This window comes from Pongo pygmaeus, chromosome 8 (genome assembly GCF_028885625.2).
Source record: "Pongo pygmaeus isolate AG05252 chromosome 8, NHGRI_mPonPyg2-v2.0_pri, whole genome shotgun sequence".
Classification (NCBI taxonomy): Eukaryota; Metazoa; Chordata; class Mammalia; order Primates; family Hominidae; genus Pongo; species Pongo pygmaeus.
In genome coordinates, this window is record NC_072381.2 from 122,613,859 (window position 1) to 122,637,304 (window position 23,446).

The 23,446-nt window shown below is 48.3% G+C and overlaps 1 protein-coding gene and 1 long non-coding RNA gene across 2 annotated transcripts in view; one reads left to right on the forward strand and one right to left on the reverse strand.

Annotated features, from left to right (window-relative positions):
• Positions 1–216: 216 nt before the first annotated feature.
• LOC129006354 (uncharacterized) lies at positions 217–3,419 on the reverse strand. Its single transcript, XR_008491977.1, has 3 exons — positions 3,310–3,419; positions 3,086–3,208; positions 217–1,623 (listed from the first exon to the last, which is right to left on the reverse strand). It is a non-coding gene; the product is annotated as an uncharacterized LOC129006354 (long non-coding RNA).
• Positions 2,554–23,446, forward strand: part of SLC18A2 (solute carrier family 18 member A2) — a 41,544-nt gene continuing 20,651 nt past the window's right edge. The window contains exons 1-10 of the mRNA XM_054435924.2: positions 2,554–2,660; positions 3,104–3,239; positions 5,367–5,709; positions 14,847–14,905; positions 15,481–15,564; positions 15,838–15,930; positions 16,701–16,790; positions 16,903–16,946; positions 17,022–17,082; positions 19,232–19,327. Coding sequence (XP_054291899.1) covers positions 3,119–3,239; positions 5,367–5,709; positions 14,847–14,905; positions 15,481–15,564; positions 15,838–15,930; positions 16,701–16,790; positions 16,903–16,946; positions 17,022–17,082; positions 19,232–19,327 — 991 coding nt within the window. The 5' untranslated portion in view covers positions 2,554–2,660; positions 3,104–3,118. The remainder of the gene's footprint in view (positions 2,661–3,103; positions 3,240–5,366; positions 5,710–14,846; positions 14,906–15,480; positions 15,565–15,837; positions 15,931–16,700; positions 16,791–16,902; positions 16,947–17,021; positions 17,083–19,231; positions 19,328–23,446) is intronic.

Genomic DNA, 23,446 nt, shown 5'->3' on the forward strand with positions numbered 1-23,446 from the left:
TCAGACTCAGGGGGTACATGTGCAGAGTTGTTAATTGGTATATTGAGTGATGCTGAGATGTGGGGTATGATTGATCCTGTCCCCCTGGTAGTGAGCATAGTACTCAAGAGTTAGTTTTTCAACCTTTTCCCCCCTCCCTCTCTTTCCCCTTTAGTAGTCCCCAGTGTCTGTTGTTGCCATCTTTACGTCCATGTGTAGAAAATTTTAAAAAGCTAATGCACATTCACATATTTGTTGTAGTTCACATAATACATAAGGTGATGAATACAGAATTTAAACGATAAAAGCGTTAAGGTAGGATAAAATTCTGTTGGAAACAGAATGGAAACATACTTACAAGGGGTAAAGGACACAATGTAAATATTTTGACTGTTAAAGGGATACTTGTTTATATTTTTAAGTATAACATGGCAGTTTTGTGTTCTTATACCTTTGGGTATATTTAAAGGAGAGAGATAATAATTTTATACATAAAGGTCAATAAATACAATATACCCTATTTAAATATATGATTTAAAAACTCATTTTAGATGCCAACTTGAAAATGTGTAAGGCAAACATATTGTTAAACATTTTTTAGGGGGTTTCAACAAAAAGTCTGTTATAGGCCATAGTGCTCTAGGGGTGGTGACAGTGATCCGGAGGCGGGAACGCCGGGCTGGCATTGTCCCTGGAGCCATCACATCCAGCTTGCTGGGCTGGAGTTTGGTGTGGCTTCCAGTGTTCACCGCTATGATGCTGCTATCAGGTCAGAATGTCAGCAGGGATTTGTCTAGGCTTTACTGTCTCCCCAGCATTAACCATAGTGGCTGGCACATAGTAAGAACTCAACATATATTTACCACATGAATGAGGGGCCGGCACTTACGGAGCTCTCACTTTGTGCCAGGCACTGTGCTAAGAGCTGCCTATGCATTCCCCTGGAATTCTCACAACCACACTGCAGTAAGTCCAGCGAGTATCCCCATTCCAGAGATGGTGAAACTAAGCCAGAAAGAGGATACATAACCAGCCCAAGGCCACCAGTCAAGGAAGTAGCAGACTGGGACCTGGGCATCCTGGCAGGCACCCTTTACCATGATGCCTCTCTGTCCCCGTGGTCCCTGGGGTAGAGTCTGCATCCTTGGGTTCTGAAACTCCAGAGCAAGCACTCTGGGGCACTCTGTGAGTGATACCCTCCTGCCTTCTTAAACGGCTCTCTGCCATCTGCTTCCTCCTCCTAAGTGGTTTTCCTTCTGTCCTCCCTGTTTAATGTTTAAGTTGCGCACATCCTGCGACATCCTGGAGACCCATGTTCCTGACCCACTTACCTATTCAACCATCTCTTCCCACACATGGGGTAGCAATGGGAAGCACAGGGGGTCTCCGCAAGGGAGTAGGAAGGTGGAGAGAGCGGGGGCAGCCACACACCACACTGCTGTTCTCAGTGGCCTCCTGCTGTCAACAAGCTAACATTAATAAAACAAGGCCACTCTTCTGCTAAGAGACTGTGACAGGGTAACATTTATTCTAGGTGGCTTTCCAAGAAAACAGCTCTTGCTCCCATGGTCCCCTCGGAGGGCCTGCAGAGCTCCAGCGATGTCAGGGGCATATGTTTGTTTCTCCTTTGCTTATAAAAGGGACCTGGAAATCAAAGGCAGGCTCTTAGCCCTTAGCAGTGAGGATGACAGCTCTGCACCAGCCACACGCAGGCCCCTGGCTCTAGGAACCATCTCTCATCCAGACGCCCAGGCACAGCATGGAGGGGAGAGAGTACGGGACACAGGGCCTAGGCCTGCTGCCCCGCCCACAGCCCGCCCCCTAGCCCTTTCTCTGAGGCCAGGTGCACTCACCTAGCCTCCAGGGTCCCCTGCTCAGGTGGCCCCGGAGGCCCAAACCCACTGCTCCCACTTTCTGAGACCTGGGACCCTCACCTCCCCAACTCCTACCGTAGGGTGACACTGAAAGGTGTCCCCTTTCCCCTCGTTTCCATGTCACCAGCTTGAGGATGCCCAAGGCTCAAAGTCTCCTCCGAGTGGCACCCCCCATCGGGCTGCAGAGGTCGGAGAGGGGAGGGGATGGTGGGTGCAAAGGGTGGCTTCTTCAGGAAAGAGAAGCCTGTCCGTGGCTCCCAGCACCTGTCACCCCTGGCGATCTCACCCCGCGGCCATCATTCCCGTCCTCACGGCCCATTTCAGGGACACTGAGGCTCAAAGAGCCACGTGGTTTATTCAAAGCAGCTCGGGCCACCACTTGGAGCCACAAGAAAGCCCTGGTCCGTGCCTCCTCGCCTTGGTCCCTGGCCCTTCACCCTTCGTCCACAGTCTCTGACCTCTTTCCCTCTGCGCCCCTGCCGCTTCCCCAGGCCCGGGTCCCCAAGGCGATCGGCCACGCGCTGGTTCCGTGGAAGAGGCGCAACCGCGGCCGAGGCGGGGGCAGGGAGCGGGCGGCCCCTACTGCGCAGCGACGGCGCGGGCGGGCGGAGGCCGGGGCGCCCCAGCCCCCCGCCCCCGCTCCCTCCGGCCGTGACGTCAGAGCCGGACCCGGTAAACTGAGAGGCGGCGGCGGGGCGCTGGGGCGGAGACTGCGACCCGGAGCCGCCCGGACTGACGGAGCCCACTGCGGTGCGGGCGTTGGCGCGGGCGCGGAGGACCCGGGCAGGCATCGCAAGCGACCCCGAGGTAACGCGGCCCCGGTTCCCTGCTCGCAGGGCGCGGTGCCGGAGGGGAGCGGGGCCGGGGGAGGCAGGGAGGCCCCCAGAGCTACGCGGGCGGGGCTGCGGGGACCCCGGGGCAGCCGGGTCGCAGGGCGCAAGGTGCACGGGGCCGAGCGTGCAGTTTGGGAGGTGGCACAGTTGGGGGCGGCGGGGATCAGGGCAGCGTCCTGGGGGTTCTAGGTTGGGTCCCCAGATTGGGTCCCCGACGGCGCTCGCGGGCGCTCTTTCCAGGGAGCGCAGGCGCTCGTGGGGACGCGCTCGAGGCAGGTGAGCCGAAGCTGGGGCGCCCGGGGGTGTCCCCGAATGCCGCTGCGCGCGGCTCCCTGACCTGCCCTTCCGCGGCCTGGGGGACGGGAGAATGGGGGGTCCCCGGCCGCCTTGGGTCCTCACCGCGCGCCGCGCCCGCAGCGGAGCCCCGGAGCCATGGCCCTGAGCGAGCTGGCGCTGGTCCGCTGGCTGCAGGAGAGCCGCCGCTCGCGGAAGCTCATCCTGTTCATCGTGTTCCTGGCGCTGCTGCTGGACAACATGCTGCTCACTGTCGTGGGTACGTGCGGACAGGGCACCCCTGCCCCGGCACCCCAGCCCCAGCGCCCCTTCCCCGGCACTCCACTTACCCCTGCGCGATCCCGAAGCTCCGCCAAGGCCCGGGAAAGTTGGAGAACTCGATTTGCAAAAAAGACATCCCCTCCAGACTGCCGCGCCGGGGCTAGGAGGAGCCGCGTTGGTGGCTTCGCTTTCCTGATGCTCGGGTCAAAAACTGTGACATCCGATAAGACCCAGAACTTATGTTTCCCCCTGATAATTTCCCGCATCCTCTTGCCTGCTTTCACTGCGATGAAAAAGATTTCTGTTACAGAAGAGAAATTCCTAAAGTTCAAAATTACGTGTTAGAATAATTATTGGGCTACTCAAAAAGGCAGGTTAATAATTTGGTGTAGTACCTAAAAGAGCAAGTTTCGATCCCTTACTCCAAAAACAAGACATTTAGATATCCTGTATTAGTGAATGACTTGAGATGGAAATATTTCAGGAACCATTGCAAGAACAATTTGAACAATGTTGGTTTTGTTGTTTTTCCTATATGGAATTTTGAAAAATTAAATAATCGAAATCCAGGTCTCTTAATTAGGCCCATTAACAGAGAAGTATTTGGCATGCATTTCCTTAAAAAAAAAAAATCCCAGTTTTTAATAAATGAAAAAAAATCATGACTCATTTAGATTGTAAGTGGTGGGAGCTGTTTCCTTTCTCTCCATTTGCAGGTTTTCTCACAGCAGTTTTCAGAGCATCTGATAGGTTTCATCTCAAGGAGTTATCAGAGCTGTGGAGCTCATCCCTGTTCAGTACCAACTGCATTAGTTCTGCTTCGGCTCGAGTGCTCCATTGGACACATGTGCTCACAGCTTCGTTTACATGTTTCACAATTTAATTTGTATTTTTTTGTTGTTGCTTTTTATTTTGGTTTTTGTTTGTTTTTTGAAACGGAGTCTCACTCTGTTGCCCAGGCTGGAGGGCAGTGGCACAATCTTGGCTCACTGCAACCTCCACCTCCTGGGTTCAAGTGATTCTCCTGTGTTAGCTTCTGGAGTAGCTGGGTTACCGGCATGCCTCACCAAAGCTGGCTAATTTTTGTATTTTTATTAGAGACAGGATTTTGCCATGTTGGCCAGGCTGGTCTTGAACTCCTGACCTCAGGTGATCTACCCGCCTCGACCTCCCAAAGTGCTGGGATTGATTACAGGCCTGAGCCACCGTGCCCGGCCTGTTTCAGTTTTGCTTTTTCCTTGTGAAAGCCTTAGGAATTCTTAAATCTTACAAGTTGTAGGAAAAATTGCAGATTCCCACTCACATAATAGAAGGATGAAGTGGGCCTGTTGCAGAATTTCCAAGTTATTACTTCCTGCAGGTTAATTTTTTTCTAAGACACATAATGAAGTGTAGTTTTCTGTTTCCTTGATTCATTCATTTGAAAGTCTTTTGAGCCTCTCTTTCTTAGAAGCACTGGTTGACCCCAGGTCAGCACTCTCTTAACGTCAGACCACATTTTGCTTTTCTGAAATATTCCTTGAAGGAACAATGTGGAAGAAACCCACAAATGACAGAATCTCTGGGACCAGTCAGTTCAGCACAGCAGCTGCCTTTTGAGAGGAGACAATTCTCAGGGCCGTTGGGGGCTTGGTTCTTTCTAGTGAGCTAAGCAAAGTGAACTTGCTCCAATGTCGTTGTAGACATATGGCACAGGGCTCCTGTTTTGGGGTAGACCTGTCACCTCTGTGGATCTCTTCTGGCATTTGACACAACCATAGTTTTGTTGTTGTTGTTGTTTTGTTTGTTTGAGACAGAGTCTCACTCTGTCACCCAGGCTGGAGTGCAGTGGGGCAATCTTGGCTCACTGCAACTTCCACCTCCCAGGTTCAAGCGATCCTCCTTTCTCAGCCTCGCAAGGAGCTGGGATTACAGGCGGGTGCCACCATGCCCAGCTAATTTTTGTATTTTTAGTAGAGAGAGGGTTTCTGCATGTTGGCCAGGCTGGTCTCGAACTCCTGACCTCAGGAACACCTGCCTCAGCCTCCCAAAGTCCTGGAGCCACTGCTCCCTGCTGACACAACCATAGTTTCCTGGAGAGGGTTTCAGTGTGATCACCACCTTGCCATTCTGCTCTTATCCCCAGTCCCCATCATCCCAAGTTATCTGTACAGCATTAAGCATGAGAAGAATGCTACGGAAATCCAGACGGCCAGGCCAGTGCACACAGCCTCCATCTCAGACAGCTTCCAGAGCATCTTCTCCTATTATGATAACTCGACCATGGTCACTGGGAACGCTACCAGAGACCTGACACTTCATCAGACCGCTGCACAGCACATGGTGACCAACGCGTCCGCTGTTCCTTCCGACTGTCCCAGTGAAGACAAAGACCTCCTGAATGAAAACGTGCAAGTTGGTCTGTTGTTTGCCTCGAAAGCCACCGTCCAGCTCATCACCAACCCTTTCATAGGACTGCTGACCAACAGGTAGGGCAGACTACTTTAATCTAAGAGTTTGATATTTGTATCAGTCCTAGCTTATGTCCTTCCTGGAATTCTGCTTCTTATTCATTGGTGAGAGTCTGGAAAATCCATGGTGGGTGAGCTGGGGAAAACCCAGTCTCCTTCCTCTATGTCTCTGTTCCCAGATAACCATAATTTCCTATTCTATTCTCCCTTCTGTTGCTCAACAAGTAAGAAAATATTAAAGAAGACAGAATAAAGAGGACCTCTTCCACCGAGTGGGAGGACTTTGGCCTGTCTAAATGCCAGGTTTCATAAGTGCATTTGTCAGAATCGCCCTTGGCAGCAGGAACTCTACAGCCGCCATGGCTGTCATCCTATTTTATGAGCCGTATGGCCTCCTACCTCAGGCCATGCACTTCTCTGTAGAGAGCCAAGGTGTCTTCTTTCGGAACTGGCATGTTAAAGGTTCCCACAGATACCAGGTAGGGAGTGTGGGAAAAGGTTGGACGCACTGGTGCGCAGATGGAGCTCCGAGTTGATGCCGAGGTCACGGGCTGTGTTCTTCCCTTCTGCTGGTTACGTAGCCATGTCCACGTGCATGAAAGGAAGAGAACTGAGGCTATTGTCTGGATAATCCAAGCTGCCCAAACTAGCTTCAGATGAATCAGGCTGTTCTAGATTTTTTTGAACCCACATTGTTTGGAATAACTGTTTACTTCTCCACTGTTGGTGAAGTGTTTGTTCTTCTATAGCTGAGGTAGACCAGTTCTGCCTGGTCCGTGGGGGCTCAAAGCTCAGGACAAGGGCCTTGCAGCTGAGAGGAGGAGGCAGGCCCCCAAGGTGTCAGTGCAAGGAGTGGGAGCTGGTACAGTTGAGTGTTGGGGCTGCCAACAGCACTTGGGGGCTGCCAAGTGCACAGTGTAGCTACCTAGGTGAAAGTTACACGTGTGTGAGGCATACATATTGTTAAACACCAGAAATGGTGCGGAAGGGTGTGCCCAGAGTCCTACCTGCAGACCAGGCCCAGAAGCAGGAACAAATACTAGACATGGAAGAGATGGTGGCGGGGAGAGGGCAGAACAAAAGAGGCAGGGGAAATTAGGGCTGGGCTAGGCTGTAAGAGGCCCCAAGTGCTGGGCTGAGAAAGGAGTGGGATTCTGTGTGGGGCAATTGGGAGCCATTAGAGATTCCAAAGCCAAAGAGAATGAGTGAATCAAGCACTATTTTAAGCAAGGTAGGTGGGCAGGGAGCAGGGAGAACTTCGTATTTCCTCTGCCTTTGGCGTGGGGAGTGGGGCGCAGGACTGGCTACATCACTTGTGGGTCTCAGTGCAAAATGAAAATGTGTGCCCCACATTCAAACATTATGAAACACTTCAAGGTGGCAACAGAGCATTAAATCAACCAAGCTCTGAGAGCAGAGACTTGTGCCACTCTAGGGTTAGGGGCACTGAGAGGTGAGGAAGCCTTGGGTGGTGGCTGGGGCTCAGGGAGGGGACGGCAGATCTGGCCTTCCGCCAGCACAAGCTGCCTTGGACACATGGAGCTTGAGTCAGACAGGAGCACATTCTCAACATCTGCAGTTGGATTTTCTGGATGGAAGGGTGCCATTGAATTGATTTCAACAATCTCGAGCCATGTCCAGCCCTCTAGTCTGTGCAGAGCAATATTCTAAGGCTGCTACATAAAATATGCTAAGCAAATTAACCCAGCGAACGGCTAACTGTAAGCCCATTAAGAAGGTAACATTCAGTGACTCCTCTGTTCTCAGGAGAAAAACCAAACAGACCTCAGTAGTTGCAGGATTGTTTTCTTTCCTTTTTTCAAGACTAAGAATGCTTCTTAAAATGCATCTGGTATAATTACAGAAAATAGCTCAGGGTTTTGTATTCTGAGAAAGCAAACAGCTCAAATACTGTATGTGAAAATTGAGGACATTATCGTAATAATACCTTGCCAATCACTTGGGTGGAACATTACTAGCCGTACAGTGTAATACTTAGAAATTCGGCTGAAATGATGTGAGTACTCCAATCTTCCAAACGCAAATGGCAAATGAAAAGCTTTTTTAAAAATCCCATTCTTATTTTTAATGCTTTGCTTATGCCATGGGGAAGAAGCTTGTTTAAAACCAGTGAGCCCTTTCCCCTGTTAAATACTCCAACGGCTTTGAGGCTGTAGCCACACCAGGCTCATGTTTGGGACTTCAAAAACATTATCTTCCATTTTGTGACTTGTGAAATTTAGTCTATTCTCATGGTGAGTAATCCACTTTGGAAATTTTCTAGAGCAAAATTGTAATCCCCAACTGTTTTGTACAGCTACCCAGCAAATTTGAAAATGATTTTCTAGTGCTGCCTGGTAATATGGAAGGACAAATTTTTTTTTCTTTTTTTTTTGAGATAGATTCTTGCTCTGTCACCCAGGCTGGAGTGCAGCGGTGTGATCTTGGCTCCCTGCAACCTCCACCTCCTGGGTTCAAGCAATTCACATGTCTCAGTCTCCTCAGTAGCTGGGATTACAGGTGTGCACCACCATGCCTGGCTAATTTTTGTATTTTTTGGTAGAGACGAGGTTTTACCATGTTGGCCAAGCTGGTGTCGAACTCCTGACCTCAGGTGATCTGCCCACCTCAGCCTCCCAAAGTGCTGGGATTACAGGTGTGAGCCACCGCGCCCAGCGAGCAAATAAAGTTTCATATTGTGATCCTGATTTGTGATTTGTCTCATAATTTCCAAGCCCGGTAGATATGAATTTGGGGACTGGGCAGCTCTTCTGGACACTCCAAGATTCTGCTTCCCACCACAGTTCAGATGGAATCAGAGAAGCGACAAATGCATTCCATTTGCCTTTAATTGTCTTCAAGGAGTTAACTTGTGAGCCATTGCAAACAGTCTTTTGATGTAAACTGTGCCAATCACATCCTCCATGAGCAAGATGTATGACTCAGGTCTTCAGTGTTGTAAACAAATGTGTTTAAAGGCTTTTTAAAATTGGTTAATATGTTTCTGATTAAAGAGTAGTTAAAAATATGGAAGAGCTTGCAGAGACTTTTCCTGAAAGCTTTTGGGCCAGTCCTAGCATTTTATGGGCAAAAGAGTTTGCAGTTCAGGAGGAGAAAGCATTTACCACAACAGTGGCAGGACTGTAGCCACGTGTTCTGACTGTCCCGTTTCAAGCTTTGTTCTTCCCCCCTTCCTGTTCTTCCCACCTGCTTACAATTATATAGCTTGTACTTTTAGCTACTAGAAATAAAGAATGCAGCTCAAAATCTGTCTTTCTTGCACTGACTTGGGCTCTTCCTGGTTGTACCAGGCAGAGCTGCTGAAGACCCAGTGAGTTGCTGATTTTGCTATTTTTAATCAATGAGCAGAGAGTTTAGAAAAGATCAGCCTGATTCCTGTGGACATGGAACCTCCCTGGTCCCGGAAATACTCAGTCTTTTTCCAGTCCCTGATGTGAACTGGTCCAGCCTTGTGCATCCTTAAAGATGTGTGGGGAAAGCTTCCTGTAGTCAGGCTGCGCAGAGCTATTCTTTTCCAAAGCTGCTTGTTTTAACTGAAGTGGGACCCACTCTGAATCGAGACATTCTACAGCGTACCACACCATAACTGGAATCCTCTATTCACGGTCGTGATGGTGTCACGTGTGTGGCTTTTGTGGGTAGGAATCACAAAAGGTAGGCCGCCTGTCTGTTTGTTTGTTTGTTTATTTATTTATTTATTTATTGAGACAGAGTCTCGCTCTATTGCCCAGGCTGGAGTGCAGCGGGGCTATCTCAGCTCACTGCAACCTCTGCTTCCCAGGTTCAAGCAGTGTTCCTGCCTCAGCCTCCCGAGTAGCTGAGACTACGTGCCACTATATCTGGCTAATTTTTTTTGTAATTTTAGTAGAGATGGGGTTTCAGCATTTGGCCAGGCTGATCTCGAACTCCTGACCTCAAGTGATCCTCCCGCCTCAGCCTCTCAAAGTGCTGGGATTACAGGCGTGAGCCACCATGCCCAGCCCTGTCTGCTGTTTTTAAATATTTGGTAAGTTCTCACACCAAACCCTGAAAATATAGAGTAACAATTCTTGGGTTCATTTAGCTGCTAATAGGATGCACATTCTTCCTGTTTCATTTGTTATTCAGATACTATATTTCTGCTGAAAAATATATGACCAGATAGGTGGCAAAAACCTTTGATTTGAGTGTGTGTAGTGATCACCTGGCCAATATAGCACACTTTCCAAGAAAGCCTGAGGTTGCTGGATTGACCTGATTTCCATGTTGGAGCCTCTTGCCTCTTATTTTATAATTCTGGCTGAACTATTCATTTCATGATTGTAGTTGTGTGCAGGTGGTACCAGAAATTATACTAGTGATGTTTGGTCATCATTTGGTCTAAGAAGCAAATTTTAGATATATATGTACATAAGAGGAATGTTCCAGGCACATGAACAATGGGACAACACGTTTACATTTCTCTCTTCCCTCAGTCAGGTAACGATGTGGCATTGTGGTCTTGCTTAGCATAAGGTTGAAATAATAGTTGCATCTTCAGAACCAAAAGATATTCCACACCAAATGACTGGCTTGGGAAAGAGTTAACTTCATTGCTGGGGACCGTTTCCCTTGCTTCCTTCTTAGCTTGTCAGTGTCTCGGCGATCTGCTTTTTATCAAGCCAGCGTCAGTGGCTTAATTTATTTCCATAGTTACTTAGTATATTTGAAAGCTGTTCTTTTTCCTTGCAAATCTTAGCTAACATCTGAACGACAAGGAGGAAGCCACAGGGCATGAAATCTGTATGAAATCTACTGTGGTTTTATTTTATTTTTTTGCTAGCTTCAGCCAGTGGGTCTGAAGTGGGCTTTGTAGGAATAAGCGGTGACCTTTTCAGCTTCTGTATGGACAGGGAAACCAGCTGTTCTGAGAAGGGATCTCCCATCCTGGATGTGGTTAGGATGGTAGGGAGGGCTTGACGAGTCTTTGCTTCTGAAATCAGAGGAAACTGGCTGTGGAATTAGAACATTCCTAGGAGAAGCAAAGGCTCCGTTAAGCTGTGTGTCAGAGAACAGGGCCCACGCCCAGGAAAGTGAGAAGTCCGTGCCCCCTGGAACTCTCTGGTAGCTGGAAAAGACAAGCAGGACCTAAGAATTTTGACAAGCGGAATCGAAGAATTTTGTTTTATTTACTAAATGATTGACAAACCTCCTACTATATCCAGGCAAATTGAAAATATCATTCCATTTACGGACATTCATTTACTGCACACCTTTTAGGAGTGTGTAGGGATCACTGGAAGGGAGCTGTTGTCTCTCGTTGCATCTGGTGATAGTTTGCACCCTTCGGGGCTCTGTAGTCTGTATGCTTTTTGTAATTTACCATGGTAGAGGAAACTGTGGTTTTAGCAATCATGAGAAGAGAGCTTCCACTAATCTCCATGGCAAGGATAGGTTAATTATTAACACTAGAGAAGTATTGTCTTCATTGACCATTTAGGGACAGATGGGGTTTCTCCAATGACTAAGTATATATAATTAACATAACTTTTATTGTTTTACATGTTTTTCTAGGGATTCAATATATGATTTTTAGTCTTACTCAAATTGGATTAACTGCTTCATGATGCTCTGTAGAGGATGACCGTGGGCCAGGTTGACATTTGGCTAAAGGTTTGCCAAATCAGATCTAGCTCTGCTTAGCAATACTTTAATTGAGATGGCCCTGAATTGAGACAAGGGGGGCAACTCAGACACAGATTGTGACTAATGTCAGTTGAGTTTCTGTCTGTTTAGGAGATACTGTGGGGAAGCAGAAAGGGTTTGGTCCTTCTGCCCACCACTCAATGACTAGGGGCGCTGGATGACCCTCCTTCTATGGTGGGTGCCCGAAGGGCCAGAAGAGTTTGAGGACAGAGACCCAGGAGCTCCCCAGGGAGTCTTCTTTGCCTTGAAGCTGAGCTCTGGGGAAAAATAATGCCCAGTGCTTACCACTGAGCAGCCCCTGCAGTGGCTTGGCCTGTGTTGAAAGTGCAGGCACAGGTGTGTCCGGTACCAAGAAGGCGGCAACATGAGCCTGGTTGTATCTGAAGCCATTGGCTTGCTTTGCAGCCATGGGTGAGCCACTCTGTCTCTGAACCTCAGCTTTCTCATGTAAGGTGAGGGTTGGGACTGGCTAGCCCTTGAGTTTCCTTCTAGCTTTGATATTTGTTTATTCCATACATGCATTGTTAAAATCCCAAAGAAAATTAAAAAGAAAAACAGTAGCTGCAGTGTTTCTAAAGAAAACACAGCACCTCAGATGGTTAAAAAGAACCCTCTGTGGGCACAAACCCTGTGGTTTTCAGTGAAACTGTGCACTCTCCATCCCATGTGCTCCAGCGTCCACACCCAGGTGCATATCAGCAGGGCCTAGCACATGTTAACACACTCAAGGTATGCCCGTAGCCTTGAATTTGGGGCAAGTAATTCACCTCCCCGAGCCTCAGTGTTGATCATCTGAAAAATGGATAAAACCAGCTACCCTCCCTTGGAATCTCAGGCCACCCAGCATGCTGGTTCCCTGCTTACAGTCGTGGGAATGTCTGAGTCTTCAGGTAGGGAGGGACCTCAGTGGCTTCCAGCCTACCCCAGCTGTGCCCTGATGGGTTACCTGGAATACTGGCTGGACTGAACAGTGGGCACAGTATGGCTGGTGGTTTGGGGGCCACAGACAGGAGTTGTCACATTTTATTGAGTTTTGTCCTGAAACCACCCAGTGCTTCTGCCTACAGTCTGGGAAAGGGCCACAGATGTCTTATTTGGCTTCAGGGATGTCCCTGCAGCCTGAAGGGTTCCATATTAGAGCCTTATAAATAGCCACAATGAAGAACTGGTGAAACAAGAGTGAAGCCCCTAATTCCAATAGCTTTGATATGTATTGGTACTCCAACGACTAGATTTTCCAAATATATATTGAACGGAGGGAGAAGCCTGTGTTTATTCCAGGATAGCCAGGAAGATTGTCATATGCTCGTTCTTTCATGGGACAAACTGTAGTTGCTGAAAATAAATTGCCTGTGAGTTCTCCTCTCTGAGCCTCCTGGACATTTCCTAATTCAGTATCCTGCAGTGCTGTGTGAGCCCCCAGTGTTGGGTTTCTTTTGTTCACATGAATAAGGGGCACAGAGAATCAGCTCTGAGTGGGCTGAGACAGAAGAAGCTGCCACCCGATGGCCATCTGAACTACAGGTCAGAATCCTGGCATCTTCCCTGGTTTACCCAATTTGCTTGGAGCCCCACTTTGTGAATTACAAGCTCATCTCTGTTCACAGTAGGGGAATCTTTGCATGGTTTGTGGGAGGGGACTGACTGGGAATCTGTCATGCTTGTGAGTTACTCTCTGTGTTTTTGGTATTTGGTTTCTGGATACAGGTGAAGCAGTTAAAAAATATTTGAATATGGTCAAGAGAACTTTTGGAAAGATTCTGTTTAAAGCCATATATGCCGTTTGGGTACTGGAGGAGGTGGTAAAGTTTACAAGGAAAAGCCATGTGGGCATGGCCCAGGTGAAATTAGTCTGATGACATCTGATAAGTAATGACAGATATCATGATGTCATGCCTCAGTTTCCTCATCTGTAACATAGGGAGGTGAAATAGGGCCCTTATTAAATCATGACTGAATCTGTTGGGTGTAAATGCTTGGAGAACTGAGTGTAAACTTTAAATGAAGGCGCTATGATTATGGTTTTTTTGGCTTTTTTTTTTTTTTTTTTTTTTTGAGACGGAATCTCGCTCTGTCACCCAGGCTGGAGTGCAGTGGCACTCTCAGCTCACTACATCCTCCGCCTTCTAGGTTCAAGCAATTCTCGTGCCTCAGCCTCCCAAGTAGTTGGGATTACAAGTGTGCACTACCATGCCTGACTCATTTTTTGTATTTTTTTTTTTTTTTTTTTTTTTTAGTACAGATAGGGTTTTGCCATGTTGCCCAGGCTGGTCTTGAACTCCTGAACTCAGGTGATCCACCCGCCTTGGCCTCCCAAAGTGCTAGGATTACAGGCATGAGCCATCATGCTCAGCTGATTACAATTTTTTATTAAAGCCTGGAATGGAAGAACCCTTCCAGACTGTGCCCAGAGCTCAGGATGCTTGGCTCTTCTGCCTTCGTGGATTCATTTGATTCCTCTCCAGGTTCCTGAGGGTCCAGAGCTAGAGACAGAAGAGACTTAGAGATGTTTCAGGCTCTTCTGGGTTGGAGCAAACCTGCAATTGGGCAAGAGCTCAGCCACTGTTGGCTTCCTCTCAAAGCAGAGGGGCTAGGAAGCTGCCTGTACCCTCATGCCCCACCCACAGAGCAGGGATCCAGCTGTCTACTTGATCCAGCAGAAACAGAGGACAAAGAAGGAAGAGAATGAGGAGGGAGATGACATTTCTTAGGCACCTTCTATGCTCTAGGCACTGGTGTTAACAGTTTAACATCCATATCTTTTTCCGTACTCCAGTCCTGGGAGGTGGGCGGTGGTCTCTCCGAGGGGCTGAGAGGAGACCTCCCTAGATTAAGTGGCAGGGTCACGTGTCCAGCCAGACATGGCATAGGGGAATGCCAGGGTCTTTCCACCAGCCCTGTTGACCTGGCACCAGAGTCCTAGGTGAGCAGTGGTCTCACGGAGCAATTTGGATTTTAAAATTTTGCACAGAAAATGAGACTTTGTCTTTCTAGGTTGGCCTCATGGGGTCAACAGGAAGGCAGATCTTAACATCTTGCTTCCTAATGCCTCTTAGACGTACTGCAGTCTGCCAGTGGACTCACTGGATGGCCTTTTACCCGAATCATTTGATTGCAGTGGCTCCTTCGGGAGAGCTCTAGCAAAGACTATAATTAAAGGAATCATTTTTTAAAAATGACAGAAATAGGGGCCGTGTGTTTTGGATGTGTTCTGGGTTACTTGCCAATATTGTGTTAACATTTATTCCAGAGAAATTTCTCTTCACAGTGGCAGTCCATAAATGTATTCACGTTCCAAGACAGTCAAACACAAAAAGGTCACATAGGAAGCACTGAGTATATGAATTTTCAGAAAAGTCCACCAAACACTTATCTGTCTGATCCCAAAGGGTAGCCAGGAGAAAATCAATATAAAGCCTTAAAAAAATAGCCTGCAGTCACCAGATTTGTCTGATGTTTGTGTTTTGCAGAATTGGCTATCCAATTCCCATATTTGCGGGATTCTGCATCATGTTTGTCTCAACAATTAGTAAGTGTCTGGTGTTTTCCTTCTGAGTGTGGGTCTCATCAGGGTGGGCATTGATGCCCATGAGCCGGGAATTAAGAATACAACCTGGGGGCGGGGAGTGATTGGCTCATGCCTGTAATCCCAGCACTTTGGGAGGCTGAGGCAGGCGGATCATCTGAGGTCAGGAGTTCGAGACCAATCTGGCCAACATGGCAAAACCCCGTCTCTACTACAAATACAAAAAGTAGCCAGGTGTGGTGGCATGCACCTATAGTCCCAGCTACTGGGGAGGCTGAGGCAGGAGAATCACTTGAACCCGGAAGACGGAGGTTGCAGTAAGCCAAGATTGCACCGCTGCACTGCAGCCTGGGCGACAGAGCAAGACTGTGTCTCAAAAAAAAGTATATGGCCTGGGAGGTTTGTGTATTGGCAACAATTGCAGAAAGGAATTGATAGCTTTTTACGGAACAAAAGCACAAGGTGGCTAACATGCAAATGCTCCACTGGGTTAAGGGGGGGCTTCTGAAATGTCCCTGTTTGGGACGGTTGTGCCCCAGCAGCACTGATGTGCGGTCTTGGACCCTCTCTCTTGGCAGTGTTTGCCTTCTCCAGCAGCTATGCCTTCCTGCTGATTGCCAGGTCGCTGCAGGGCATCGGCTCGTCCTGCTCCTCTGTGGCTGGTAGGTGTGGAATGCCTGAGTGAGTTCGTGAGGGGCCCCTTGCAGAGTGAGCTGGACTCATTCAGGGAATTCAGGTATTGGTGGTGGTTGGGGTGCTGGGGATTCTTGGAGAAGGCACCCACTTTCCTCTTGGGTTCTGCTTGGTCTTACATTTTAGTGAATCTGACAGGTTTGGGAAGATCACAAGGCTGGCTGGAGAGGGAAGGCGAGTCATGCATTATTCTTTTGCTGTTCCCCGGAGCTGGCCTGTTGACCATTTCTTTCCCTGTGTAGGGATGGGCATGCTTGCCAGCGTCTACACAGATGATGAAGAGAGAGGCAACGTCATGGGAATCGCCTTGGGAGGCCTGGCCATGGGGGTCTTAGGTGGGTAAGGCCCCTGTGTAGGCAAACTGGCAAGAGGGGCCTGCCTGGTGCTGGACAGCGGCAGTCCTTGCCCCGGGACCCTGGCGAAGTTTGCACTGACACAGAGGTCCCCTTTTTATTTTTTTTCCTTTCTTGCTTTCATGGAGACTTTGAAAAATGATAGTAAGAGCCCTGAGCTGGGGGTGGAGGGTATCAGGACTTCCCCTGCCTCTGCCCCAAACCTCCCTGGGCCCAGATGGAAAACCAAAGGTTGAGCAGGATGGTCTGCCAGACCCTTTCCTCGGGAACATTCAGTGAGTTGTGATCACGGAGAACCTTGCTTTCTGGGTCTGCCTCCCGCACCTGCCCTGGCTGACTTCCCAGACCAGGGGACAAACATCTTCCCTGAGAGGGATTCAGAGCCTTTTCCTTCCTCTTCCGATTTCCCACCTGCTTCCAGGAGCCTGCAGCCTTGCCTGCGCTGGTGTATAAGGAGCGAAGTCTCTGTTTACACATTTTCCTGTGCAGCGGAAGCAGCCCAGCCCTGGGCCTGAATCTTGTTTCTCTCGGGCCTTTGCTTTCAGGGTGACTCTTGCCCATTTCTTAGAAAAAGCCACTTGGAGGAAGTTGCCAAGACAACTGAACTCTAACTAAACAGAACAATAGGGCAGCCACCCTAAAGCCTTATTGGAACAAAGTAGAGAGAGAAACACAAGAGTCAAATAGATGGTTCTAGTACAGGGAGAGGGCATGTGTCCCAGGGGTGGTGTCCCCACTTTCTCTCCCTGCAGTGGGCCCCCCCTTCGGGAGTGTGCTGTATGAGTTTGTGGGGAAGACGGCTCCATTCCTGGTGCTGGCCGCCCTGGTGCTCTTGGATGGAGGTGAGTGAGTCCATGTGGGCGCCTTGCCGTGACCTTGGCATCGTGCTGGCACGCGCTTGGGCCACACCTGCTTTCTGAAGAGGGGCTTGTCTTTTTTATTTTTGTTTTTTAGCTATTCAGCTCTTTGTGCTCCAGCCGTCCCGGGTGCAGCCAGAGGTAAGTGGCTGGGAATGAGGGCCCTGGGGGAGGGGGCATGGTGATGCTTCTGACCCGTGTTTTTTTTCTTGACAGAGTCAAAAGGGGACACCCCTAACCACACTGCTGAAGGACCCATACATCCTCATTGCTGCAGGTGGGGCTCTGTGGGTCTTCTCAGTCACGGGAATGCGAGGTGATGGCTGCGTGCTGGAGGCAGGGGTGGATGGCCAGGGCTGATTTTCGTTTTGCTGCTAGAAATGTTGGGCTATAGAAAAACAGAAAAGGCAAAGAGGCTACAAGTCAAAGGAAATGGTTTTCTTCCACCATTGCTTTCTGACACTCAGCCAAGGCCCTTTTTGTCTCATTGGGGGAAAATCGAAATGGCGTATGCTGGGCTCTGCAGAGCTGCCTGGGTCCTGGGGATGCCCGGCTGGGTTTGTTTGGAGCTAAGCTTGCCCACTGTGTTTGTATGGAAGGCCATCATTGTTTGGCCTTGAACTTTCCAGAAGGAGTCCTTGGCCTCGCAAGGGTCCCAGGTGGGCAGTCTGACTCACCTTGGCATGTATGAATAGAAACTGACAACAGAGCCCCACAGAGACCAGAGGGGCTCCCTTCTTGCAGAGAGCATCCCTGCCAAGCAGCAGGGAGGCCGTTCAAACACCCGTTGGCTAAAGGACATGCTTCGGCCTAGAGGGGCTAAAAGAAAGCACTGGGGTTTTGTGACTCTTGGGAAGGATAATGGTCTGCATCTATCCAAGGGACTATTCCCCAAGACTGTCCCAGTGGTAGGAGGCTGCCTGCTTCGCCAGGCCCCAGGCTGCCTAACCAGGGACCAGCCTTGTGTACCAGCCTTGTGTAGGTGTTGCTGGGCCTCAGTACCAAGGTAAGCAGACCCTTGGGGTCAGGCCAGGAGAAGGTCTGGCCGCTTGTGGATGTGTTGGTCTCTGGGGCAGGCTGCACTGTAGCACTGGACCCAGTTAGGGTTAGATGTGTCTAAGCACGGCTCCCTAACACAGATAGGCTGGAGGGCACCTGGGAGAACTGGGCACCAGTAGTTAAGTTCAGCCTTTGTCAACCCTCAGGCTGATTTTGTTTAACCCTTCTGCTGCTGGATTTGATTAGGGCAGCAGGTATGTAACCCTGGCCAAGACCCTGTCTATCATGCTTGTTGGCCAAAGGGATGTGGAGGTGGCATGGTGACTTATTCATGCAGTGATGTCTGCAAGATGCAGGGGGCATCCCAGAGCTCAGATGCTTCTGGAACCCTGGCATCTGAGGTGGGGATGAAGAGGTATGGTGAGGGATGGGGGCTCCAGAAATGTGACTCCCTGAACCTTCGGCACGTCTGAGCAGGGCTGTGCAGCCTGGGCCTGTCCTGTCTTGGGCTTCCCTGGAACCTCACTGCCTAATCCCTGCTCACGGGAGACACAAAGATGCTACCCAGCACTCCTGGACTGTCCTTGACACTTCCAGACAGCCCGACTGGGGAAGGGAGTTGAGAGCCAAGTGGCTCTCAACTTGAGGGGAGTCCTGCCATTGATATGCTCTGCCTTTAAATGTCATATCTAATGAACAGATCTTTCTTCATTATATGTGCACCTTCACCACGATTGCACAATATTCTTTGAATTTGTTGTAGCAAATTAGAGGTTCCAAGAGGCATAACACAGGAAGTTCCCAGAACGATGGAGAACAGTTCCGTGGGTCTTTTTCCAGATAGGTCTATATTTACAAAGGGTTCTGGTTAAGAGATCATGAATATTTGCATAGGTGCCCTTATGTGCCGCTGAAACCCCCCTCCCCCCCGCCACCGGATGGCATGCCTGTACTGAATGCACCTGATCCTGCTTGGATTTTCTGGCATTTCTGGGTATCATTAGAAATGCCCATGTTTATTGCACAGTAAAACACAGATGCGAGAGCCTCAGGTTGCCCCGAGACTGTGTGTGGTCTGGAAGTGGCCTGATTGCTGGGTGGCTCCAAGCAAGCTACTTCATTAATAAACTGGGCTTCCTTTCTTCATTGATAAAACCCTAATTGTGTAGGTTAAACCAAAGGATCTCTAGGGCTGCCTCCAGTCCAAACTTTGTCTGTGGGATTCTAGTTGTTTAAAATAAGGACGACGACGGCGATGATGATGGTTATGATAAACAGCCTTTGCTGTCCGCTTGATATGTGATTTATCTTTTACTTAATGAGAGTAGAAGTTGCGGTTATCTGAGCTGTAGGCGCATGGAGTCTAACTGTGCCTGGAAATGAGAGAGGAGGCAGAAGCCACTTCAAAGCCCTTTCCTCCCTTACAGGCTCCATCTGCTTTGCAAACATGGGCATTGCCATGCTGGAGCCGGCCCTGCCCATCTGGATGATGGAGACCATGTGTTCCAGAAAGTGGCAGCTGGGTAAGGACTGGGGTGGGCTCTTCTGATTCAAGAGCGTTTGTCCCCAGGGCAGCGTTTGTCCCCAGGGCAGCCTTTGTCCCCGGGGCATCCCTGCTGAGTTGCCCTTACGGGAATGATAAAGTGATTGCTTCTGTTTGACTCTTAATGGGGTCATTGCTTAGGGCAGCCTTGGGGTCTGTTTGTTCTCTGGTTTATCCATCATCCCTGAGGGGTGCAGAACTCACACAGACACATCAGATCTGGGCAGAAATGAGAGTAAAAGTACAGTCAGCATCTTCCCCTGTTTCTGAACTGGACTAACTGGACAGCCATAAAATTTATGTGAAAGAGACTAACAACAAACTAATTGTTAAAAGGATTAATTCTTAAAAAGTATTTTTAATTTTGAAAAGTAATACATGCTTATTATAACAAAATCAAAGTGTGCTGATTGAGGAAGTAAAACATTTTTAAATTTCATGCTCATCTTTCTCCCTCCCCCAGCCCATCCCCTGTGATATTCATTGTTAACAGTTCTATGTCTTTTTCTAGATGGTTCTGTGTTTACCACCCTATTGCATGAAATGCCTAAAAATCCAACCAAGTGAATTTTGCCACTTACATCACTGTGTGACCTCTTGTTTTTCCTTCATGAAATTTTGTGGCCGTGTTTCCATATCAGAACATGTAGATTTACTTTTTAAAATTAATTAAATTTTATTTTTTATCAAAGTTACACATGGACATAATTGTAAGTCAAAGATAAAAGAATTGTAAGGAAAAACAGCTGTGTTTTTCACACGCCTCTTGATCCCCAAAGCCCTTCAGATTCCATCACCTTCAACTTTTTTAGATCTTTCTTCTGCTGATACCCTTATGTCTCTAAATAATATGTGTACACCCCCAACTCATTTTTTTAATTTTTTTGAGACAGAGTCTGACTCTGTCACCCAGGCTGGAGTGCAGTGGCACGATCTCCACCCACTGCAACCTCCGCCTCCCGGGTTCAAGCGATTCTCCTGCCTCAGCCTCCCGAGTAGCTGGGATTACAGGCACGTGCCACCACACCTGGCTAATTACACCCCCTTTTTAAAAATTTTCCAATTTCCGACATTGTCCACCAGCTTCCTAATACAGTAGATGGGGATCATTTAATGCCGTTGCAGCGCCACATGGAAATATCAAACAACCAGCTCACGCATTTTCCCACCTTCTGTCCTCCCTGAATAATTGCATTACAGCTTCTTGTTAGACTGGCATTCAGCACTGACATTATTGTGACTGGGTAATTATTGTTCACAGCTGACTGAGCTATGTAGGGTACTGTGATTAATTTCCTTTCTTTTTGCAAATTTAATTTTCCTGGAGTTAGTTGTTGCCTTGTCCTTTCATTTTCTTAATGTTTTATGTAGTGTTTATGAATATATCCACCAAAGTTTCTGGCAAAGATGAAAAATTCTCCAATTGCAGTCAAGTGTTGGCAAACCTGACCTTTCTGTGTATTTGCTCGTTTGTGGATGTCTGTCCTAGGTCTTCGGTCTAGACTTTCCTTCCCCATCACCCCAGCATCTTCTGTACCTCTCTTCTATTTCCCGTATTCCTTGCCCTTGACTGACTTCCTCATTATTGTAGAGCACAGCCTCTCACAGCTTCCTGAGAGAGTGTGCGTGGCAGGTGAAGGTCTCTGAGACCCTGCATAGTTGCAGATATTTTACCCTCATCCTACACTTGGTTGACTTTGTCTGCATGTATAATTCTTGGTTGGAAATAATTTTCCTTGGGAATTTTCAGGCCACTGTTCTGTTGTCTTCTAGCATCCAGGGTTGCTGTGGGGGAGGCCAGTGTTGCTCTCATTCCTGAGCCTCTGTAGGAGCCCAAGGGACCTTTACTTCTTCTCTAGGTTATAAAAGTCCACGTTGATGATTCACAGTGGGGTCTGTTTTCCTCCTCTGGGCTGAACACTTGCTTAATCAGCCCTTTCACTTGGGGAACCCCATGTTATAATTCCGGGGAGACTCTTTGTATTATTACTTTAATGAATCCCCCTATTTTCTCTCCTCTTTTACTCCAGTTGGCTGAATGTTAGACTCCCTACTTTTATTCTTCTAATTTCTTGTCTTTCCCCTTTTCTATTGAGTTATTCCTGTTCATCTTTTAAACTGCCTATTGAGTTTTTAAAATTGGTGCTATCATATCTTAAATTTAAAGAGCCTTTTGTGTATACCCTGAGTGTTTTGGGGTTTTTTGGTGAAGTTGTTGTTATTGCAATAACACCCTTGCACCATGTTCCTGTTTCAGCCTCTTGTGTTGCCCCGGTTGCCATTCTGGTTAATTTCTCTAGAGAAACTGTCTCCTGCCAGGGTGAAGGCTGGAGTGCTGGGAGTTCCACTGCTCTTAACACAGCCTCTCTGCCTGCTTTCATGTTGACAGCCTCTGCTCTCAGCCCCACCTTCACAGTACCCGAAGCTTCAGTTCCCTTTTGGCTGTGAGGCACAACGGCTCTTGCCTCTTGCTGGCCTCACCATGTGCAGGTGGAAGATTCCATCACTCTCTGTGGTGTCCTCTGCTCACTTCTTCCTCGTACTGTCCCTTCTCTTCTCCCACTCTGTTTGTCCTCAGGAAGGTACGGGGGCGGGAGGGGGATGGGCTGTGTGTCTAGAATTTTATTCTATTCCTTTGCTAGCATTTAAATGGACTTTGAGGTGGGAGTGGAGAAAAACTGCCCTGTTTAACTGGAAACCCTTTATTCTTTTTTAATGGTTGCATTTTGTTTTATTGTTAAAATAAAACAACATATAACTATTGAAATCCTTAGTCAGTCCCTATTATTGGGCATTTGGGCTCATTTTGTTGCCAGAAAAGGGATCTCAATCCAGACCCCAAGATAAAGTTTTTGGAAATCACTCACGAAAGAATTCAAGGCATGTCACAGAACACAGTAGAAGAGGCAAGTTTATTAGAAACAACTCTGTTAGAGCAGGGCGTCCTCAGAAAGCACATCTGGACTTTCTGCTGTTGTAGGAGAGTGTCCTTGTACGTATATTTAGGCTGTTTCCTTAACTCTAAACATTTCATGACTATGGGTCGTGACTGGCAAGGAATGTGCTTTGCTGGTTTTAAGATGGAGCTGAGCTTAAAATGGTGTAACTTCTGCTTCCCTAACAGTTCCAGTTTTTGCCATTAGAAACCATATGGCAGGCTGGGCGCGGTGGCTTATGCCTGTAATCCCAGCACTTTGGGAGGCCAAGGCAGGCGGATTTCTTGAGACCAGGAGTTCAAGACCAGCGAGACCCTGTCTCTACAAAAACAAAACAAAACCAAACCCAAAACACCCAACAACAGCAACAAAAAAATTAGCCAGGAGTAGTGGCACACACCTAAAGTCCCAGCTACTTGGGAGATTGAGGTGGGAGTATCACCTGAACCCAGGAGGTCGAGGCTGCTGTGAGCTGTGGTCATGCCACTGCACTCCAGCCTGGGTGACAGAGTGAGACCCTGTCTCAAAAAGAAAAAGGAAACTATACTGCAGAGTATGGTTAACATGCATTCCTGTTCATGTTTGGAAATATATCTGTAGGGTGCATTCTTAAAAGTTAGACAGGCCGGGTGTGGTGGCTCACGCCTGTAATCCCAACACTTTGGGAGGCCAAGGCAGATAGATAACCTGAGGTCAGGAGCTTGAGACCTGCCTGGCCAACCATAGTGAAATCCCGTCTCTACTGAAAATACAAAAAGTTAGCTGGGTGTGGTGGGTCGGGGGCGCCCGTAATCCCAGCTACCTGGGAGGCTGAGGCAGGAGAATCGCTTGAACCCGGGAGGTGGAGGTTGCAGTGAGCCGAGATTGCACCATTGCACTCCAGCCTGGGCAACAAGAGCAAAACTCCGTCTGAAAAAAAAAAAAAAAGACAGTCATTTGACTATTTGGTGGCTCTTGCATTAACACAGGTAATAACAATCTTTCAGCATTTCCCACTTGAATAGGACAGAAAGGGGGTCTCATTTTAATTAATTAATTAATTTATTTATTTATTTTGAGACAGAGTTTCGCTCTTGTTGCCCAGGCTGGAGTGCAATGGCGCGATCTTGGCTCACCACAACCTCGGCCCCTTGGGTTCAAGCGATTCTCCTGCCTCAGCCTCC